Source organism: Bacillus rossius, chromosome 6 (assembly GCF_032445375.1).
Source record: "Bacillus rossius redtenbacheri isolate Brsri chromosome 6, Brsri_v3, whole genome shotgun sequence".
NCBI lineage: Eukaryota > Metazoa > Arthropoda > Insecta > Phasmatodea > Bacillidae > Bacillus > Bacillus rossius.
Window position 1 is genome coordinate 13043234 of NC_086334.1, and position 22241 is coordinate 13065474.

General features: G+C 42.0%; 1 protein-coding gene across 5 annotated transcripts in view; it reads right to left on the bottom strand.

The window, feature by feature from the left end:
• LOC134532655 (uncharacterized) overlaps positions 1-22241 on the bottom strand; it is a 542884-nt gene that overhangs the window by 109606 nt on the left and 411037 nt on the right. Inside the window, exon 1 of one of the 5 annotated variants that reach the window (XM_063369316.1) lies at positions 6076-7706. The exons of the other annotated variants lie outside the window; for them this stretch is intronic. Within the exon in view, the coding sequence (XP_063225386.1) occupies positions 6076-6105 (30 nt within the window). The 5' untranslated portion in view covers positions 6106-7706. Of the gene's footprint in view, positions 1-6075; positions 7707-22241 lie in introns of those variants that run through there. 5 annotated transcript variants of the gene reach the window in all.

The window sequence follows — 22241 nt, forward strand, 5'->3', positions numbered from 1 at the left end:
AATTCAGTTAAAGCTTACTGCTCCAAAATCGGGTTAAAATAATTTTCAAAATTCAGTTAAAGCTTACTTACATACTCCATGTTGAGTTATTGCGTTTTCGCGTGAATATATATAGTTTTATTGCAATTAAAAATACTGTTTCATAATATATGTAATCTTTACAAATTACATATTTTGTTAATTTTTTCGCCAGATATAACATAGACGTTACCTACCATTCGTAAAAAAGTGAAGCAAAATGCATTAATAAAATTTTCTGTGTTTTTTTTTTCCCCCAACTGTTATTCGCACAAATTTACTTTTAAACTCTCGTTTTGAACAATCAAAAATAAATATGCAACTAGCAATAAAAACTCTCATATGTGTACGGCGCGTGTGGTGGAAACCCTGGAACCTGTGTGTCGAGGCTTCTCCGCGCCAGAGCACCGGCGCCTGGCTGGGACAACGATGCGGGCGGATAGCCGCTTGTCGCCCGTGGCCGCGACTTTTTTCCCCCGGTGCGGCGCAAGGAAAATCAGTTTACCGTCCCTGACCTAGCTCTAGGGGGGGGGGGGAGGGGAGGCGTGCCAAGAATTTCATTATGTGTTTATACACCGCGCGAGTTCCTTCCCCCGTGGCCGGGGGAGAAACTGTGCCGCATCCAACTCACCCCCCCTTCCCCTACCTTTCCACAGACACTCCTATACAAGCGCGCTGTCAGACCAGGTGTTCCAGAAGTCAGGCGAGCTGTCCAAAAAACGTTCGCGATACACCACCGTCTAGAAAAACCGACATTCGAAAACCTCCTGGATTGGCCTAAGTACATTCACTCAAGGCTTCCTCATCCTGACCCATTATACGTGTGAGCGCGTGTATTGTTACGAGGATACTAGAGGTGAGGAAACGAGGCAGGCCAGTCGACCAGCGAAGCGGTGGGGTCCAGGGGAGGCCCCGCCTGCCAGACAGGTAGCGCCCGTCCATCTGCGATAATTCACCAAGGAGCGGTGCCTCTCTTCCCGTTTCTCAAGGGACAATTTAGGCCATGTTATTACCTTTATTTTAATTGCAATCGTGATTAACCTGGAAGAATACATATATAATTTTAATTCGCTTAAAATAGCGTCTGTAATAAATTTGTGTGCAGACAGCGTATATATTTAATCATAAATAACAAAAAATGATTTATACCTATATATATATATATATATATATATATATATATAAACTAGATTATAAAAATAATAAGCCCTAAATAGAATAAACGCCACGTATGCCATGAGCCCCTTGAAGACAAAAACATCAAGAATCACTAAGGACCACGGTACTACAATCTGTGGCGGATGGCGCGAACCAAAGTTCACAACAACAAAGGAAAGCTTTATAGCATTAACTGTTTAACGGATTTCATGGGCAGTATTTTAATAAAATTTCTTTGTCGAAAATCAGGTTCACAGCCGGGGTTCAGTATTTTTTTTAAAGTAGGTATTGTTCGCTTTCATCGGAGCCGTTTCGTTATATAGTTTAAAATTTGGGTCTGCTAATCAAATGATTCAATAGTCGACGTGGATGCTCCGGCAGGGAATTCTAGCGGCGGGTGCGGAAACTACGAGTGAATCGCGTCCAGAAATGCAGTTGAAAACACAATTTGCGTGTATTTATTGATCCCGCTCGACATCGAGTCCGAGTTTCGTATTGTAGGTGTTTTTGCAACGTGAGAACACATGAACACTTTGCTCGTTACCGAGGTTACATTTTTTTTTTCTCGCGAAAAATACCTGGCTCTAGAAAACGTTTTCACTGAACAGTATCGTTTGCTTTAATGATGTCTGAATTCGTGTCGGCTGCGGTAGACCAGCGCACTCTGCTGAAGCGCCACTTTTGCTTCGGAAGACCGTGCGTGGTGTCTTTAGTCGCAATGCAAGGTTGTGTTTAGCTTATAAGTAGAGAGACGGAATTTTCGCGCATTCATTTAGTCGCAAGCTAGAATGCAAACCTTCACACTCTCTCACTGTGTTCATGATTGGCCCGCAGTTGTTTGGACACGTCCGTCTACGACCGTGAGCCAACGATGCCCAGCTAGGAGAGAAGTAAGCGAATCAGGTAGTGCCAAATAACAAGGATAAAAATGTTCTCGCTAAGAAATCAACCAATGTGAATGTAAACATGGGTCGAGCACACCTATAACTTTGAATTCTATCCTGAGGCCAGAAGAATCCGCGAAATTTCCGGGTCTCTACTATAAGCCTATCTATAGAGACCTGAAAAATTCGCGGATTCATTTCGTGATATGCTACAAATCAAATAATTATACCTTAGTGCTGCTTCTAACATTGGTTCGCTGTTCACCTGGGGTGATGAGGGCCAATTAGAGACCCTCACTCACAGAAGTGTCGAATCACAGATACTCAGTCGAGACGACTCACAAGTCAGCAGCCAATGAACAGGTGGCATTTGCCCGAGTGTGTAGAGTATAGTGAAGTCTATCCTGGAGGTCACTGAACCCGCGAATTGTTCCGGTCTCTACCTATCTATAGGGACCGGTACAATTCGCGGATTCAATGACCTCTAGGATAGCCTCCATTATCCTCTGCATTTCTCAAGTAAACAAGCGTGTTCATTGGGTACTAAATTGTGAGGCGTCTCCACTGGGTAGCTTGTGATTCGACGTTTCTTTGGTCGATACTCTCTCATTGGCCCAGAGAGCTCCAGTTAAACTGCGAGCCAATAGCAGAACCAGCAGAATTGTACACATGTTTGAATTTCAGCCTATCACGAAATGAATCCGCGAATTTTTCCGGTCTCTACCTATCTATGATTGGCCTATAGGTTCCAAGCCAATGGTTCGAGGCCCACGTTTATCCAGCCTGAAGCCTGGGCGCACAGACGTGCAACACAGAGATTAGTCTAGTTAGCGACATGAGCATTTAACAGTTTAAATTTATCTACTGGTACACGAAATTAAAAAAAAATTCAGGTCTTTGGTAATATTGATCTGTACATGCGAAGGAGGGGAAAATAATTTTTCGCGGAAGAGGGTTTCAAAACAGTTCAGACTAGTACATAAGGCACTGACAGTTTTTTTTTTTTTTTTGCGAATTCAAGCAACTTTCAACCTAATTATTTTCATAATTTATTGCAAGAACTTCGATTAAAAATTTGTCATGGCGTGAAGGAGTGGCAGACTCCTCAAAAGTGAATACGTAATTTCTTCTATAGGATTGTTAAGCACAGAAATAGTTAATATCATGACACCGGGACGTTCGATATTTGAAATTACGCCGAAACCCTTACGTACGGACTTGAAGTTCATAGATTAATAACTAACGCACAGCATGCATTGCAATGCCTCAATCATTTTATTTTAATTTAAAGTAACTACATATATACAAAGCATCTCTCTCTCCCTCTCAATAGCTCTCTTGATCTCTCTCTCTATCTCGTTCCTCTATATACCTATAGCTATATATCTCTACATATCACTCTATAGCAATGAAAATATTAAAAATCTATTTTTATATATCTCTTTACCTGTCACAGGTGTGACATAGGTATATAAGAAACAAGCGCGTATTCGAATGTCAAAATTTCAAAAGCAATCGGCGAAGGAACTTTCTGAGATTTAAGATTTTTAACGAACATTTATGTATTTATTTGTACAGATAAATGCGAAATAAATGCAATATGCGGTCTACAGCGCGCCACCCCGTCCTTCTTGGCAGTATCGGTACGCGCCTTTGCGCGCGTTTGATGTTGACACGGTTGCTTGTGACGCAGACTCCGTGTGGAAACTGACGCAGAACTCGCACACATCTCCACTGAAGCGAGCGGCAAACACCCCCCCCCCCCCCCTTTTCCAGCAAACACACACATACAAAAGAGTCGCCCAGGGCGACAACCATGCAGGGAAAATTCTGTTTGCACTGCCACTAGTTCACAAACATGTAGCAATAAGAGACACACACACACACACACACACGTCACACTTGGGGTTGTCTCGTCTATTCGTGCAAATACGAGTCCCTTTAACGTAACCGCCTTCGCATATTCCCAACTTGCAGCTTATATGCTTACACACACACACACACGACAAAACTTAAACATTAAAATAAAACCAATTACAAGGATGTGGCACGAGAAAATATCATACGCAGACTAGTTTCAACACCTAATTCAAATCATTTTTTTTTACGAACAATGTCTCACAAAACAAACACAATGCACTTCATTACAACGAATTCCAGATTTTCACTTTTTTTTTGGCCAACGTATAGGCCCTACTGTTTAGAAGCAAACAAACACTCTGAGCGATAAAACATGAAACGTACGAAGATCAGCTTAAAACTTAGGTGAGTTCACCTGGTAATTTGGGAAGGTAATAAAATGCTTCATCGTAAACTCGCGAGACTGCAAAAAAACAGAGTTTATTTAGTGCCGCGGCGGAATTTAAAAAACCCGTAAAACTTTTTTTTAAAATTTAAACATGTTTTTGAACGCATTGCAGCGTCCAAACTCGGTAGTAAACTTGCAAGAAAATAATATTTAACCCGTTTCGGATATCAAAAAGTATTCTTAGTATGAGAGCAGTCGTTGAAAAAATGATTATAGTAAACAAACATACGACTATGAATGTTAAATGGTACGAGTTTAATTAGGTATGTGGTGTCCCTTAATTGGTTTGTTAATTAACTTCATTTAACACTGGGAACAGTGTTAAACTTAGAAATAGTGTAGGCTAACTTTGATGCACAGTTTTTTGTTTTGTTCCGCAACAGAATATGGAAAAGAGTCTCCAAACCATCGCAAAATAAGTACCGAGTTATGTCTTATTATTCCAAAGAGTCACAGTATTTCAACTTTAGATGTTTAAAATCAATGCTGCTGGATATGATATAACATAAGTATAATTTTTTTTTCTCTAAGAGACATTTATGTAAATTCAGTTCGGTGTGAAATTCCCAAAAATGTTTGAGATTTTTGTTACGTAAATAAGGTTACATAACTTTATATAAAATAAATAAGCATAATGATATCAAGTAGCCAGCAGTACTGAATTTAAATATTAATAATTTAAGTTCTGTAATAAATATAGTTTTCATACTGGATATGACGCAAAAAAAAAACAAAAAACAATGGAACGTATACAACAAATTACACACACAAAAAAAATATACGGAACAAAAATTTTTCCCCGTGAAAATTGCGTCAGTTAGACACCTAAAAGATATAGAGTGCAAAGCTGACAACAAACTGATTTTTAAAATTATTTTCGTGTAAAGGACTTTTAGGGAATTTCTTCAAAGAAACGAGGTGGCGCAGTCCAGAGGCCCTTGGTTTCCGAGAATCACCCCAATGATATCCCTGGTCATTGATGTTGTTACCGTCTGTAATGACTTGCTGTATGCGAAACGTCCAGCCCAATAGTAGCGGTCCGATCGGTTGTCGGATGAGGGATGGGGGTGAAAATAACTTGGATTATAAAATAAAAATATACTTTTCAAGATTAATAGACACGTTACAATAGCCTAAAATGCTGACTTGATGTAAGCTTTTGGACATACGCCATTGCTATGCACATGTATGTCTGTAGAAGAAAACTACAAAAAAAAACACAAATGACAAAAACACAAATTAAGCAAAAAATTGCTGTTGTCAGGATATAAACACCACACATTACTCCACAACAGGAATATGATCAACAAACAAAGAAAAACAAGAAAAATGGACTAACAAAACGAAAAAAAAAAACTACAAATGACAGCACAAAAATACACAAAAATTCTTTTTTTCTTTGTTTGTTGACCATATTCCTGTTGTGGAGTACTGTGTGGTGTTTATTTATATCCTGACAACAGCAATTTTTTGCTTAGTTTGTGTTTTTGTAATTTTTTTTTGTAGTTTTCTTCTAGACATGCATGTGCATAGCAATGGCGTACGTCAAAAAGCTTACATCAAGTCGTGCACTCCCATTGCACAAATCTTTCAAAGATAATAAAGCCTAAAATGATGTTACTTTCCAGAAAGTGACTCCCCCGTTTACCTGGAAGGTGTTCCATGCCCACAGACACCCCCGGCCACTGCCCAAACAGCGGCACTCACCGTCGAGGTCCTGGACAGCCTCGGTCCCATGGCGCGCGCCCTCTGCAGACATGCTTCCTGCGCCGCACCGGCCCTGCCCTCCTCCGGACAGAGGGCCCCGTCAGCGGCGTCCAGGGGAGACCCCGCTAGGGTCCCTGGCGCCCATCACAGGCTGCGTCAACTGGTGCGCGTCGAAAGAAAAAAAAACTAAGACTCTTGGTGGGTGACCCCCTAACAATTCATGGCCGAATCGGCGCTAACAAGAGAGAGTACCGCAATTTTCTCTGTCTGGGAATTAATTACGGCCATCTTCACTTCGCACAAAATAATAATAGAGACGAAAGATAAGACCAGAACGACAATCCCCCAACGCGGCGGTTTCTTCCGTAAACAGGCACCGCTAAGACATGTACTGAAAACAGCGCGGGTTTGAGCCACGAACAGCTACACGCCAAAATTGAAATCAACACAATTTTTTTTTAAATTCAATTTCCTTTAAATGATTGAACTGAGGCAAAAGGGCGACATTCCGTCGCGTGTGAATCTTTCGCGGGCCCGTGGTTCGATGCCCGGGCCACGAGACTTATTGTCGCCATGGTGGCAATACAGTTTTTGCAGCACACCCTGCCGCGGCCGATGGTCTGAACAAGCTACTATGGTCTGAGCGAAATATCTTCCCTCCCTTCCCACCCAAACCGCGCGGAAGTTGCACGCGCCGCTTGGCAGGATAGTCGAGCCCCCGCAAGAGAAAGAGACAAAAAGGGGAGGGGTGGGTAGAGAGAGAGAAAAATTCACTATTATAAAATGTGCGTACGGTGGGGTTCGGGGCAAGGGGTGGAGAAGCGAGAGAGAATAAAACTCGAGTGAAGTACTTTCCGGCGCACGTGAAGCGCAAAGCGGCGCGCTCTCCTGCGGTAAACGGTTCGCGGTTACCCCCCCCCCCCCCCCCACAGCCGGCGAACAAAGGCGGAGGGTAACAGCGAGACGCGAGAGGCACTTGGACCCGCCAGTGGTTTAATTCCAGCGCCCGCCCGCCCTGGTCGAGGGGGATAAGGGGGGGGGGGAGGGTTTATGAGGATCACAGAGAGAGAATGACGCTGTGGATGGGGACGAAGAGCCCAGGACGACACGCCGTAATGGAAGACCCTTTTTTTATTCCCTTCGCTGACGGTGTTCTTGTTTGCGAAAAATTTTCTCTCTCCACGTCCCCTTTTTCTCTCGGCCTTCTAGTCGGCGCTCATTGTGATTCACAGAAAGGAGAGGGTGTGAGGTCCGCGGGAAAACGCTCGCGAGGGACACACAACCTCCTCCTACCCCCCAACACAAAACTACCCCTTTGACTACCTACGACAACCCCTCTATAAAAAAAAAAAGGCGAGAGAGAGAGAGAGAAAGCACCGTGGCGCTACACGGTACACAGACGCCCCTGGTGGCCACTCTGCAAACCGGGTTGTAGGTGTAAACCGACGGTAGAGAGGGGGGAGAAGGACAGAACTAAACAACTGTCGACAAACAAGCCGGGCGTGTTACCGCGGTGAGTCGCGACACGCGCTAATTACGACAACCGGCGGACGAGCAAAAGGCAAACGAACGACGTTATCGGAACGCGAAGCTAGTTAATAAATCAGGAGTCTCATTTACAGTTGGATCTGTATACCGAAAAAAGGATGAACTATCTACACGCCCCACTCCCTTCTTAGTTTTCATTTCCTTCGCGGTCCTTTCTACGAACTGCATCTGACTGGGAGAAAAATAAATCCCCGAGGAAGCTCTTCAGTAAACGGAAACAGGTAAACAAACAGGATAATTACTAAGCGAAGGAGCTGCGCTGTTATCGACGCACTGCCACCGCGCACGCGCACTCGGACGGACTGACGGACTGACGGACGGACGGACGCTCGGCGAGGCAAGCTGTCGCGTCGGGACGCCGTGACTCACTGGCGGCCGACACGCGAACAATAGCGCCCCCGCCGCGCCTGGAGGGGAGGTCGACGCGTGCGCAGGGGGAACTGCGCAGCTGCCGCATCTGGCCGCGGGGAGGCGACACCGCCGCGCGCCCTCCCCTTTCCCCTTCCCCCTCCTCCCATGTTTACAAACACGCGCGTGCGCCATCTCCCCGCCTCCCCCCTTCCCCCCACTCCATCGTCCTCAGCAGGGAAGAACACAGATCCGCAAGAGAAAGTAACGGGGGAAAAAAAACTGCATGATTTGCCCTGTCGATGATTCAAGAATCGATTCACGGAAGAGTTAAATCGTATGAAGCAAGAGATGCAACTCTTTAAATATGCACACGGAATCTTGATCTTTGTATTATTTATGCAGCATCGTCAATTCGACAAATATTCATTCTTTACATATTCCATTACTGGTGAATAGAGTTTAGAGAAATTAGGTGAGTTACAATTTTGGGCTTTAGCCGGCACGAAAATAATCGCTGTGAGGAAATGCTGTTGCGTTAGGGAAAATAGATTTTCACTTGGAGAATCGATTTTAGTCAACAGGAAACCAACTATACTTGAAACAACTAATTAGGATAGACAGGCTGATCATTGCAAATCTAGCAACCGACCTACAGGGAGCTAGGTAGATGGTTGGAGTGCTAACTGTGCGAGGAGTCCGCGTCTCGGATTAGGCGTGGTTTTTGTGTTCCGGTTTTAATTACAAAATTACATTCAGCTTACAGGTCAAATACTAATTAGCTTTATTACTGAGAACACACTATTATGCCTGATAAAGTATAAAATAAAAAAATAAATATTTTTTTTAAAAAATGAACTCCACGCATTCGGAAACTCTTTGCACCAATTTACTTTTTTTAAAATTGCTTTCAAAGTGCAGAACTAAGGCGACTCAGTGGTCGCTATGGCGTCTCGTTCTTGGGCCGACACAAGGGCAAACACCCCAGCACGGCCACTGCCTGACTGGTCGGCTCTCGTGTGGTTCCCATCGCAGACAACCTCGGAGGTCCCAGTCGATTATCATTTCTGCTACGATACGATACGCAAAAGAAAAGTAAATTTACGTTCGCCTTTTTTTTTTGTGAACAGAATTCGAAACCCGCATCTGGACGTGCATGCCTCATATATGTGCACATTAGTCAAATTATAAAAATATATATATATTAAAACCTACATGAATAATACATAAATTTATCTACATGATTCAGTAATCATAAATCAAATAAACAAAATATTTGATCAACAACTAAACTAGATGAAATAAAAATTATTCGTATTTATTTGTACTTGGAAAATGGCTTTGACTTCTGTTATTCGTTTCGACCCGGAAACGAACACCGAACAACTGGGACGCTTAAGAATGACCACACTTGTTCTTGATTGGAAGGGTTACAAGAAGGTAGGAGTCGGAAAATGTTCGTTAGCAGGGAGTGTTTCAAAACTTTAAACCGCAACAAGCAACGAAGCTTTTTCATTCAACCTGTTGTTTTTTTTACTATATATTATGATACTGTTGCCCTTAAAAATATTTAGTTATCTCAAATAAATTGTTTATTTGGTGATTTTATATGCATTAAATTCGATTTTCGAATCCACTTTTTGGCATTTTGAAATATTGAGCTAGAATGTTGCGGAAATGGAGATACATGATTCGTAATGCAAAGTAGAATTCATCATAAGGTGTGTTATAAAACTGATTTGAAATGACACAAATGGGCGCGTCACCTCAACATGTCCAGTGCGCGAGAGAGCCCAAGTGTTGCCACACAGACAGTTTATACTGCGGCAGTTCACAATCACAGGTACTACTACCACGCACACACACGCACGGAGCGCATATTAGTCGCAGGCCAGCGCATTACCTACAGCCAGTTCAAACATCCATTATCCCCACCACTTCAGATTACGTCGGCGAGACACACTCCCCCCCAAACCACTCTTCCCCACCCCCTTACCCTCACAGAGTACGAGCCCACTGTTTATTGGCCTTAAAATCTCATGAAATATGGATTCGGATAGCTGGGGCGGTGTTTGATCAGTGCGGGAGGGAAGGTATTACAAGGATTTGTCCAACCCTCCCCTTTGCTTGTGCCAACAAATATTCAATAATCTCCGAGCTACAAACTAAACAGTTCACCGCCCCCACTGCAAATTCTATCCCAGCCGAGGAGGCCTATCTTCTCTCCAGAAACCTAGCACACTGCGATCAACCGGAGCTAAACAAAAAGACATCGTGCAAAAACCTTTCCATTAAAAAATAAAATAACTTAATAACACTTGTTTCAACCCCTTTATGTCACGTAAAACAAATTATTTCGAAGAAAAAAAATTTACCAACGCTTAAAATACTGCGGTGGCTAAAGGGACAAATGTATGAATGAACTAAGTCACTGGTATCAGTTCAATTATCTTGGCGTTTCCGTATGCATTGAAGTTTCAATGTATTTAAACAGCATTGAAAGTTTTTAACATATGCTCCAACACCAGGTGACATAAGGTGTTACAAATGCACTTACACCACCCCTGTTACTGCGTTCGCCTGAAAGGCAGACAGCAAGCGACGCTAGATTGCGAGCACATCGGATTGCCGAACCTGCAGGCAAAATACGTACTGTTAGCTCTTTGGTCAACAACTAGCGGCCACTAGCTGGTCACTTCCGGTCAGATAAATTGTTTAGCTATACCTTTGAATATATATATTCAAAGGCTATACTATCGTGGACTAACCATTTTTTTTTTAATAAATCGATGAACGCCGGCTGAACGCACGAAAAAGTGTCCCGTTACGCTGTGTCCCATTACGCTCATTGTTCCGTTACGCTGTGTTCCGTTACGCTGTGTTCCGTTACGCTGTGTTCCGTTACGCTGTCGGCGAGTGCAGTAATAATAGGTTATGTTACAATTGACTAAAAAATTATGGTGATTCATATAATTGATGATATATATATTTGATTACAGTTTATTTATATGAAAACTTGTTCATAATTATATTTAAACTTTATAGCTAAACGCCAGTTTTTAAAATTAATTACAAGTCATCTACGCGTGAACTGTTTCGTCGACTGTTTATAAAGTGAAGTGATGGTTTTTATTGCTTATTACAACAACAATTTCGGCAATAAAGGTTAATATTAACATTGCATTTTAAAAATCTGATTACTAGTATAATTTCAAGTATTTATTCTTTTATTATTAAAATAAAAATGATTCAATTTTATTCATAAAAGTATGCAATCATTTCATAAATGTTTTGTTATGACGTTGTCACGTTAAACTATCGTCCGAAAACCGACTTTACAGACAACCATTTTTTTTTACGTGAATCTAGAAAACGGTTGCTCATAGTGTCCAGAAGCCACAGAATACTCACCCAAATACTCAAATATATTGAGTAATAATATATATATTTTTAATTTATATTTTTAAAAGTCTTATTGACGTGTAACATCTTACTACTTGGTATACGGAATTTGTTGGAGAAATTTCGTGGATGCGTCCGAGATAAGGGAACGGAAATGTGTAACAGACGGTGCTGCCATCTGTGGCGTTTGGCGCGAACCAAAGGCGAACATTATAGAATTAACAGTTTCATGAATTCTAACAGAATGAGAAGTATCATGCTAGTTATATTTATATTTAATATGCAACATTAAGTTGAAGTGAGGCGTAAAAAAACGCACGTTTCATGACTTTCGTAATAAGTTTTTTTTTGACACTCGTGAATTTAGTGACCTGCAGACAACATGTGTAAGGAGACAAATCTGAGGAAAAGGATTACAGGACAGAACTTGTTCCTTGTCAAACAGCCGAATGCTACAGTACGAACAGGTAACATCTGAACCATCAGCACCATCGACTCGCATTGCGGCGGTCCCTGTTCGACCTTCTCCCCCCCAACCCCCTTCCCCAATAGTGGATCCGAGTAGCGGTGAACACAGATGACGTTGAAATTTATCGACAAACTATTCAGGGCCTCAGTTCGTGACAATTTCAAGGACGAACCGTTCGCTCTTGGCCGCGTTCTCGCACACCACAATTTAGTACACTTTCTCATCGCCCGTTGGTCGCTTCGTCGTTCATGTTCTTGTAAAAAGTACGTGTTACCCCTCTGCAGCATACGCGTTGACGCTAGCTGATGTTTCAATACATCTTCCAACTCTCTAGGACGACATCAGTTGTATACAATTTCTCACGTTGAGTCCAAACATGTTTTCATGAAACAATGGAGTCATTTTTTAAAAAATATTTGTTAGTAGAGATTTGAGGTTTAATTCAATTTTTGTTTTGAATTGTTTGATACTATTTATTTTATTTATGACACTGTCATGTCCAACAGTCACGTCAATGAGATGAACAGCTCGCAAATGGCTAAGATTCTTTGACTGCAATAGTACTTAACTTGACCGAATCTATCCATGAGGAGAACATTTGACTTACGCTCTCCGTCACTCACGGAGTCTCTCTCTCTCACACACACACACACCAACACACAAGAGACTCGATTACAATTGGTCAATTCCAAAAAAAAATGAAACCTCCCCCTTGGCCAGAACCAGCGACGTCGGACAAGCAAGCTGACGAGGAGCTGTGAGTAAGGGGGTGAGGAAGGGGCCTTAATCCATCTTTCCCGCGCGAGCCGGCCCAACGGCCCGTGACGCGTCGCCAGCGCCGCAGACGGCGGCCAAGGGAAACACGCACTCCCGTCGCGGCAGCTAACCCCCCCTCCCCCCGGCACAATACGTCGTTAGGGCAGATCAAACAAAGGCCGCCATGCTGGGTTTAAATCCCGCCTCATTAGGCCGTGTGTGCCGGCAGAGAACACCCCTCCCTCGCTCCATTGGGGTGGGGGGGAGACATCTCTGGAGCTTCCTCCACCCCCGTAGCAATCATCCGGATAAGGGTGGGTCGTGAAGCTAAGACGTCACATGACTGATACTATCATGTAACTTGTAACATTGCCTGCGCGTCTTTTTTTTGTAAATTTAACAAATATTCATGTAAAATTATAGTTTGTTTTTGTACATTTACATGAAAACAACTGTATGACTACTGAGTTCGGATTCTTGCTCAGGCATTGATGATTTGTGTTGTCCTAGTACCCCCAAAAGTTTCTTTCCCTGAATAGCTTTCCAGTAGGTACAACTGCACGCATAATAAATTAAGTCCAAATAATGAATATTAGATAATCTTTTCCATGGTTTAAATACATGAATTAAAATATAAAATTATGCGCGAATTTTTGTAAGACATACTCAGTATTATCTCTGTGTCGTGTACTACACTGAACAGAATTATTTTCCTAACTTAAATTAAAACTAAGTGTACATATTTGGGAGATCTAGGTAGGAAAGACTCTTAAGTGCGTCTCAGGCCGAAGCCTATATAGTAGTTAGGAAAATATTAAAACAAGATGATACAGACCTTTCCGTCTGTTCTGGTGCCTATATGTTTCACTGTTAATTTTAAGACTTTAAAACGATATGACAATGGCCAGCCGGGATTTGAACCTGTGTTATCTGGAATATGAATCTAGTGTCTTACGACTCGGTCCATAAACTTTCGATAGTGTATCTTTTCTCATCTTCAGATTGCCTTGTATTGATGCCACATGCTACAGGCGTGTGTATACGATCATTGCATAACAGTACAAATACATAGTTTCAGACTAGAGTACTCCAAATAGGCTAACATCACATGTCTTGAAAAATTATTGACATCTAATATTATAAATACAACTACTAATTATTTTTTAAATTACAGTCACCAAAATTTTATTCACATGTTTTGAGTATATCGTGTACTATTGCGTATAACTACATGTGATTTTGTTTACACATTTACCATGGGTGTAGCCAGTATTTATGGAAGGGGAGGGCATAAGTCAGTCCATCCTCCTGAAACTCTTTATAAAGATAATGCTTGAAAATACATTTTTAGGCTAATTGACAAACCCTTAAGTCCTTTTTGAAATTCCTGCCATTGTAATTTATGTAAAATAATGTAAATTTATGTAAAATAATTTTTTTTGTCTAAATATGGTAGCCCTACTTTCCCCCCCCCCCCCCCCCTTTTTTGACACTTAATGATACAGAAACAGGTTCCTCTTTTGAGTAAGCTTCTCTGCACTAATACATGTGCCTTGTTAACAGAAGTGTAAACAAATATACGCATAAAACAAACAAAACACAGATCTGTTTAAAGAAAGTCAGTATCTATGTGAATTTCAACAAATTTTTTTAATATTCTATTTCTATATAATTATTGTACAGTGGGACTGTAAGTTTGTTTGCAGGAAATAAACTAAAAAATTACCAGACTAGTTATACAAATTATATTTCACTGTTATGAAATTACGTAATTCATGCTGAACGAACAACATAAGAACACATAAATTTGTTCGTTACCGAGGTTAGATGTTAATGCACGTACTGCACGTGTTAATGACACACGAAACTACAGTAAACTCGTGGAATAACATCATGTCAGTGTTAATAAGACTGCAAGTATCCGCTCTACCACTCTGGTTCTGGGGTAGAGCGCCTGCCTTGTGACTTGTAGGACCCGGGTTCGCGCCCCGGCTCCTCCAAGGCGGATTGCCCAGACAAAATGGTGGCATTTTCTCTGGTAGGAATACAATCCCTTGTAACAAGTCAGGCTACCAAAGAAACGGTGGGTGGAACAGAAAAAAACCTTCCAGGTGGCTTCCAAATGGGGAGCCCGTTTCTTTTCTTGGGCTCCCCATGCGGTGGCCATTCCGGGGGTTTCTCCGGGGGAACGGAGTTTTGCAAAAATATTTTTTTTTTTTTAGTTTTTTAGTAACTGTAGTATTATCATTCCAACATGTTATAAATAAAGCTCAAACAAACATTTAAAACATTTTAAAAAAATTTGCTTTTGAACATAAAATATTTGAATTAAGTGTGTATCAGTCAGTGAGTGGTTGTATACAGATGTTGTGTGTTCAACCATTTATCGGTATATATTTTCTTGAAGTATTATTGACGGTCAAATTTTAGTCAAAAACCTTTGTTATGTAGTATTTTAGAAGTTTTAATATTTATAAATACATTCATTTTATTCCTAAAAATATTATTTCTGTAAAACCACATAGTTTTCAATCAGGAAGATCGTCCTTATATGTTTTTATGTGTGTGTGTACCAGTATAAATCCTGATGTAAATAAAATATTCTATTTATTTTAACATGAGCAAAGCCTTTGATACTTTCCAACATAATCTTATGATTAAAAAATTATCAATTTTAGGCCTCGTCAAGCAATGCGTGCTACATCTATTTGTAAGATAATAAACACATATATATGTTTTAATGATCTTATGAATAGACCCTTTTCAGTCAAATTTGCAAATGCAATTTCATGGTATTAGGTGTTCCACAAAGTAGTAGTTTATCTCAACTACTCTTTACTATTTAATAAATGATATTCCAACTGTAATCAGAATTGATCAAGAAAAAATGCTAATGAAAAAAATATAGGTAATTGGGAAATATGTTTGTGAAACTATTCAGCAAGATATTTCAGCTGTCCAGATCTGTTTATAATGTTAACAAACGTCTCTGAATTACGATAGCATTTATTGTATCACATTTGGTAAAAAAAAATACTAATTCAATTAATTGGAATTATCACATCGTAAGTAATGACATTTAACGGGGTGTCCTCTTTTAATACCTTCGAGTTATATTGGACATACAAACCCAATGATGTACCTAAACAATGACAAATAGTGCAAAACTGCAATGGCGAATGTCCAAGAAATTGTACTAAATCAAAATTCACCACTGCATGAATCATTTATAATAACTTAAGAAACATATCATCACCATCAATAAATTGAAAGAATTTGAAAGAAAACATCGAAATGAAATCCTGCGTACTCTCCTGAACACAGGACCGGTGTGCTAAATTACTAAGGGAAGGCATTTTTCGCGGAAAGAAAAAATCTAAACGCTCATTAGATTGCAACAAGGTAAACACGCACCAGCCGTTTCTTCCTTGTGATTGGCGGCCGTCTGAGAAAGAAGCTTCTGCCTTATTTTACCGAGCCACTTGGGAAGCGTTTACTTCCGCAAATAACTACTGTGATTGGTAGAGACATGCAAAATTCGCGGATTCATTTCGCGATAGGCTAGCATCAAAACAACTATACCTTCGTACCGCTTCTGCGATTGGCCCACATTTTATCCGGGGAACTGTGAGCCAATGGGAAACACTAAACCAAGAAAGTGCCGAATAACGGACAGCCTAGTTGAGACGTCTCACGCGTCAGTAGCCAATGAACAGGTGTCATTTCCGCGAGTATTTAAAGGACTGTGGAGTCTATCCTAGAGGTCAATGAATCCGCGAATTTTGCAGGTCTCTAGTGATTGGTATGCTGACAGCAGATACGTAACTGAAAGAAAGACACCAAATCACGGAACACAGGAGATATTACATTATTTTGAATCTCAACTAGTTACGAAATCTTTTCCCGAAAAAATGCATAACCCTGTAAATAACCATGCGGAGTGTGTAGATACCGGAAAAAAAAATTGCGATTTCATTGGCCTTACTGACACGTGACACCTGTCTTTTAAGATGCACGTGATTCGACTCTTCATTTGTTGAAGGTTTTTCATATAAACTATGGCTAGGGGCATGCATATTTCGCGAAAAGATTCCGAGGCTAGCTGAAAGTCAAAACACTGTAGGATCGTCTGTGTTTCGTGATTGGGTGAGTTTCTTTCAGGTCAATATCGATTGTTACAACACCAATCACAGTGAGTCAGTGCGGAAGCAAACACGTCCTGAGTGGCTCGGTCAAATAAGGCAACGACTTCCCTGGCAGACGTCCGCCAATCACAAGGAAGAAACCGCTGATGTGAGTATAACTTGTTGCAGTCTAATAGGCGTTCAGATTTATTCGCGAAAAATGCCTGCCCCTAACTATGGCCAAAAACTCAAGCAGCAAAAAGGGCAAACGCATTTTTGGACTCAGGCCTATCGCGAAATGAATCCGCGTATTTCTCATGTGTGTGCTCATAAGGTTACGAAACATGTCATCAACAAAAGCCGGAGTTGAAGGGAACGCATGTTTGTGTTCGCACTTACACGTAGCTTCTTCATGATAGAACCTCGTCTCCAGTACCTTGGTTGTTTACCGTGCGTGACATGTCGCCAGGGATGTGTGTTCGCTGGGGTGGCAGGACTGTCAGTTCGGCGCAGGGCTGCCAACATGACGCCCCCCCCCCCCCAACAGCGGGGAGGGTCTCAGTGTTGGTGCAGCGCCCTCGAGTCAACAGCCGGACCCAGGGCCGCTGCGGCGGACGTACCACGACCTCAGTTTGTTTGTTATCATCGTCTGCCTTTTGGTGTTGGGTCTCGGTCGCAAGGGAGGGGGCCAATTCACACACACACCGTGTCACTGGACGGGATTACATCCGGGGTTTTACACACAGAAAAATGTTTTCTGCACTTTAGAAACCAGTTGCCACGAAGAAGTTTGCAATACTACAAGAAATATACTGTAACTTTGTACAACACATGGCTGTGATTATTTCTGGAAATATGAAATACGTTTTTTTTTCCTCGAGATAATAATAAAACATTGGAGCATATGTTTTTTTTACTCATGGAAAAAAAATTCGAATATTCGACAATTGGACTTTAATGTTGTTGTATCACGCTTATTATGTGCACAGGTAAGACTGAAAAGCTACTCAGGGAGCGGTTTACAAACAACTTTAAAACTATTGGACAACACAAATAATAAAAATGTCCTGGTAAGATTTCGAATCCAGTATTTCCGCGAAAACTATTTTGTAGGAATAGAGTGTTTGTTTTTTATACACGTAAAGGTACAAATATTTTTCATAACGCGCCTGAAGAAGTATAACTTCAAAACATCACACAAACCAATATAGACACACACACACGCACACACACACACACACACACACACTGTTGGTGAGGGAACAGAGTCACGTGACGTGTATCACAGTGCAGATAGTTGTTAGTAACCGAGAAGGCGCACGGCGGGCTGGCTGGCTGTTGTGTCGGGGGCAGAGCTACGGAGAGGGCGCGGGCCGGGGAGAGATGCTGACGGCTCCCTGGGTTATTGATTGGCTGCGCAGAGCTCCTCCTCCGCCGCCGCCGCCCAGCTGTTCGGCCCCGGCCCCCGGGGGCGGCGCGCGCCGCCTCATTCCGGGCACGTGTGGCGGCGCCTCGCGCGAGAACACGGTCAAGGTCATCTCCCCGCCGGGCCGCTCCTCCGACAGACACCTCTCCTCCGGGACAACCGCAGGGTGTCCACAGTTAGTACTTTCCTACTAGATCTAATACTTTTATAAGTTTGTTTAGCGGTCAAGTACAGATCTAGTACTTTTTTCTTTAATATAATATTATTACAGTAACTCCAATATGTTTTATTATTAAGCGTAATTATTTTTAAAAATTATGGAATGTATGTGTGTGTTTGGTGTGATATATTTAAGTTAGAGCATTGCAAAGTCATAATAACTTCCTAAATTGTTAAAACCATAACAAATTATAATTTAGTACTTTTTTTTTCAAATCTAGTACTTTTTTTCTCGTCTAAGTTGGTACGAAATATTTTTTTTCCTTGTGGACACCCTGGACAACCGCCGCCGTGCCCTGGCGCACGACTGAAGAGACAACCAGGTCTGACCGCCATGTTCAGAACCTACGGAGGTGTTGAATATGCTACAACTGTACTCCAACCGCATTCCTAGAACATGGTCCAGTCCCTTATTGTTTTTTTTTATTGAACGGTGTCGGTGTCCTATGCGTCGTCGATCTGTTGCGCAAATTAGCGCACGTTTTTCGTTGATAACCGACCAGATGGCGGATCCGGTGTGAAGCCATCATCCCGTACACATCGGGGGACGTACCGAACGTGTTGGTGTTTGCTAAACGAAACTTTACGGTAGCGAAACTATCCTGGATTACATTTTGTACACTTTAATTGTCATAACTAGAGAACCGGAAATTTCGCGCATTCATTTAGTCGCAAGCTAGAATGCAAACCTTCACACTCTCGCACTGTGTTCATGATTGGCACGCAGTTGTTTGGACACGCCCCTCTACGACCGTGAGCCAATGACGCCCAACTAGGAGAGAAGTAAGCGAATCAGGCAGTGCCAAATAACAAGGATAAATCAACCAATGGGAAAGTAAACATGGGTCGAGCACACCTATAACTTTGAATTCTATCCTGAGGCCAGAAGAACCCGCGAAATTTCCGGGTCTCTAGTCATAACACGAAAAACTACCTGAGAAAATTAGAATAACACCATTTATTTCGTGCGACGGTCCTGCTATCCCCAGTATCCCTATCGATGGTTACGAAACGTCCGCTAGAATGCGTTGTAACCAGTTTCTAGCCTCGCGCAGGGCACCGTATATTGGAAACTGTTGCCGATTTTATTCCTTACCGGGATTCGTTTCGGACACGTTCTGGATTAAAGGCCCGCGAGATAGATAACGGTTGTATTCCAACAAGGCAGAGCTTATTCGCTAAGTTACCCGAACGTCTTGGAATGCCGCCGTGAGAGAGCTGTAGTCGTCATCGACGTGAATCAGTGCTTCAAGTCTACTTTACTCCCATGTGAATCCATGGGCATCGGAACCGGGGATGGGGGGGGGAGGGGGGGACGCGTCCCCCTCAATAATAAGTGTTCAATTTCGTCCCCTCCAATAATATAGTTAGTTTCGTAGTTATATTAAAATATGATTTATGTGATACAACCCATATGTTGCGCATGAAGCATTTAGACCAGTCGTGGTAATGTGAGCACTTTTTAATTCGATCTTCGTGTAAAATCAAAATCAGGTCCGATACCGAATACAGATATGTTAACTGTATCTTTACAAATTTGTTCTCTGAAAACATTTTTTTATAAAAAAATAAATTATTTATTGCAACCACCTATAATTAGAATATTTAGGAAAGAAAAATGCCTAAAAACCACCTTTTTGCACCTTCAAACCCCAAATTTTCCCGGGGGGTCGCTTTTATACAAGGGATGGATATTCCTCAACAACTAAATCAATTGAAGTCCCCCCCAAAAAATATATATCCTTGCGACGCCCATGGTGAATCGACTATGATTGCAAGCGCGGAAGGAAAAGAGCCCACGGGAGGTCCAGGAGGAAGCGACCAGAAGGAGAAGTAGAAAGCGGGCAGCGGTCGCGATGCAGGGAGCGCGGCGGATATCACGTGATTAACGACGCCGACAGGACTACGGCTCCCCCCTGGCCGGGAGGAGGTGTTGGTAACGACCGCTACTGTTCCGAGAGCGGGGTGCCACGGAGCGAGGGAGGCATGAAGGTCTGCGTGCTGCTGAAGGCTTCCCGGGTCGAACCATCCGTCAACCAGGAGCGCTACGCACGCGTTCCCGTCCACTCGTTTCAACGTGCAGTCAACAAACACTCGGAACCATTCCACTTTCGCATCTCTACTAATAGTTCAGGACCCGCCCAATTCCCGTAATCGCTCCGCGCACAGACGAGAATGATTCTTGGTGCCTCGTGACTAGCTAGGGAGGTGTACTTTTCACGGAAAATATCTCCAGATCAGCTTGTGTGTTAAAACCCGTGCTGCATCGTCCGTGTTTCGTGGTTGGCTGGGTTTATTTCAGGCGCATGTCTACTGTCAGCGCGCCATTCATAGCCATCCAGTGAATGGCCCGGCCAAACAGGGCAATGGCTTCTCTTGCAGACGGCCGGCCAATTACAATCGCTAGCGCAGGCATACCTTATTGAAGGCTAATAAGCGATTGTCCTGCAAAATTCGCGGTTTCGATGGCCTTCAGGATAGACTGCACAAACCCCTGCACACTCGGGCAAATAACGCAAGTTCATTGGCTGCCGACGTGTAAGTCGTCTCAGCTGGTTTGTCTGTGATTCGATCCAGCTTTGGTTGAGGGTTTATAACTGGTTGAGATTCGTCCAGATGAACAGTAAGCCAATAGCAAAATTATCTTAGAGGTATGTGTGTTTGAATTCTAGCCTATCACCAAATGAATCCGCGAATTTTGCAGGTCTCTAGCGATTAGATTATTTTGCGCAAATTACACACACCCATACTGTTTTCCCGAGCAGATGTTTAGTTCCCGAAACGTCGCAACTGTTCCGTCATGGGAAGCGTACATTGTTCGTCGGTGTTGTCTTCCTTGTGTTGTCCATAATAATTTTGTGTTCGTATATTTACTGCGTTGTCCAGTTTTGTTGTCTGCCTGCATTTACTGTTACTGTTGGAACTGTCTCGTCGTTTGTGTTTGTGTTTGTCTGTGCTGTTATTAATTTTTCATGACTAAATTCCTTGAATGCGTTCGTCTGTGCTGTCGTCGTTATGTTGTCTATAATACACGTTTAGGTACATGTTTGAATTTATAGTTTGACATAGCTGATTTACGGTTTCTCTCTGTGAATTTTATGTTTTTATTTTTATTTCTTAATTTGTGTTCTTGACATATTTCAATAACAAACAGTGCAAAACTGCAATGGCGTATTTTTAAGAAATTTCATTAAATCAAACACAACTTTATAATTTATTGAAAATTAAATATATATATTCTCAAGAGAAAAATTTGTAATGAGAATTTAGGAATTACATTTTCTTGTTGTATTTAATCAGTATCATCATCTGATAATATATTCAGTTCTCTCTTATATGGGAACGTAACCGAAAGACGCCATCTTGGTTTCAACCATTTTTGTCGTCGAATGTATTTGATTTTTTTTTATATTGAAAAAATTGGCCTTGTTCGACTATTGGAAATAATTAATGGGATTAGTTGTTATTTAATAGTGATCCGTCTGCTGCAAATAGTTTCTCCTGTAAAATAATGGCGTTTAGAATTTATATATTTTTTTTTCTTTCGTAGCGTACCTATTACCGTAATAACACTATCAATAGACACTAATTTATGGTCTCAGACAAACCGGCGAATAGGTAAAATTAAAAAAATACGTTAAAACTCACTGTAACTATAGTAAGTATACGCAATAATAATTGCAATGTTAGCAAGCCGGCTAGCATGCTCTGCGCTGCGGATCCAGGCGTGACACAGACTCCACTCCCGCGCTACTCGTCCAGTAGCACCCACACGGGGCTGGTAGCGAGTCGCCCGTCAGGCCTGCTCCCCGCGCGATACAGCAGACATGTGCGGCCCGGAGAGGGCGAACGAGCCCGCCATTAGGGTTAGTAT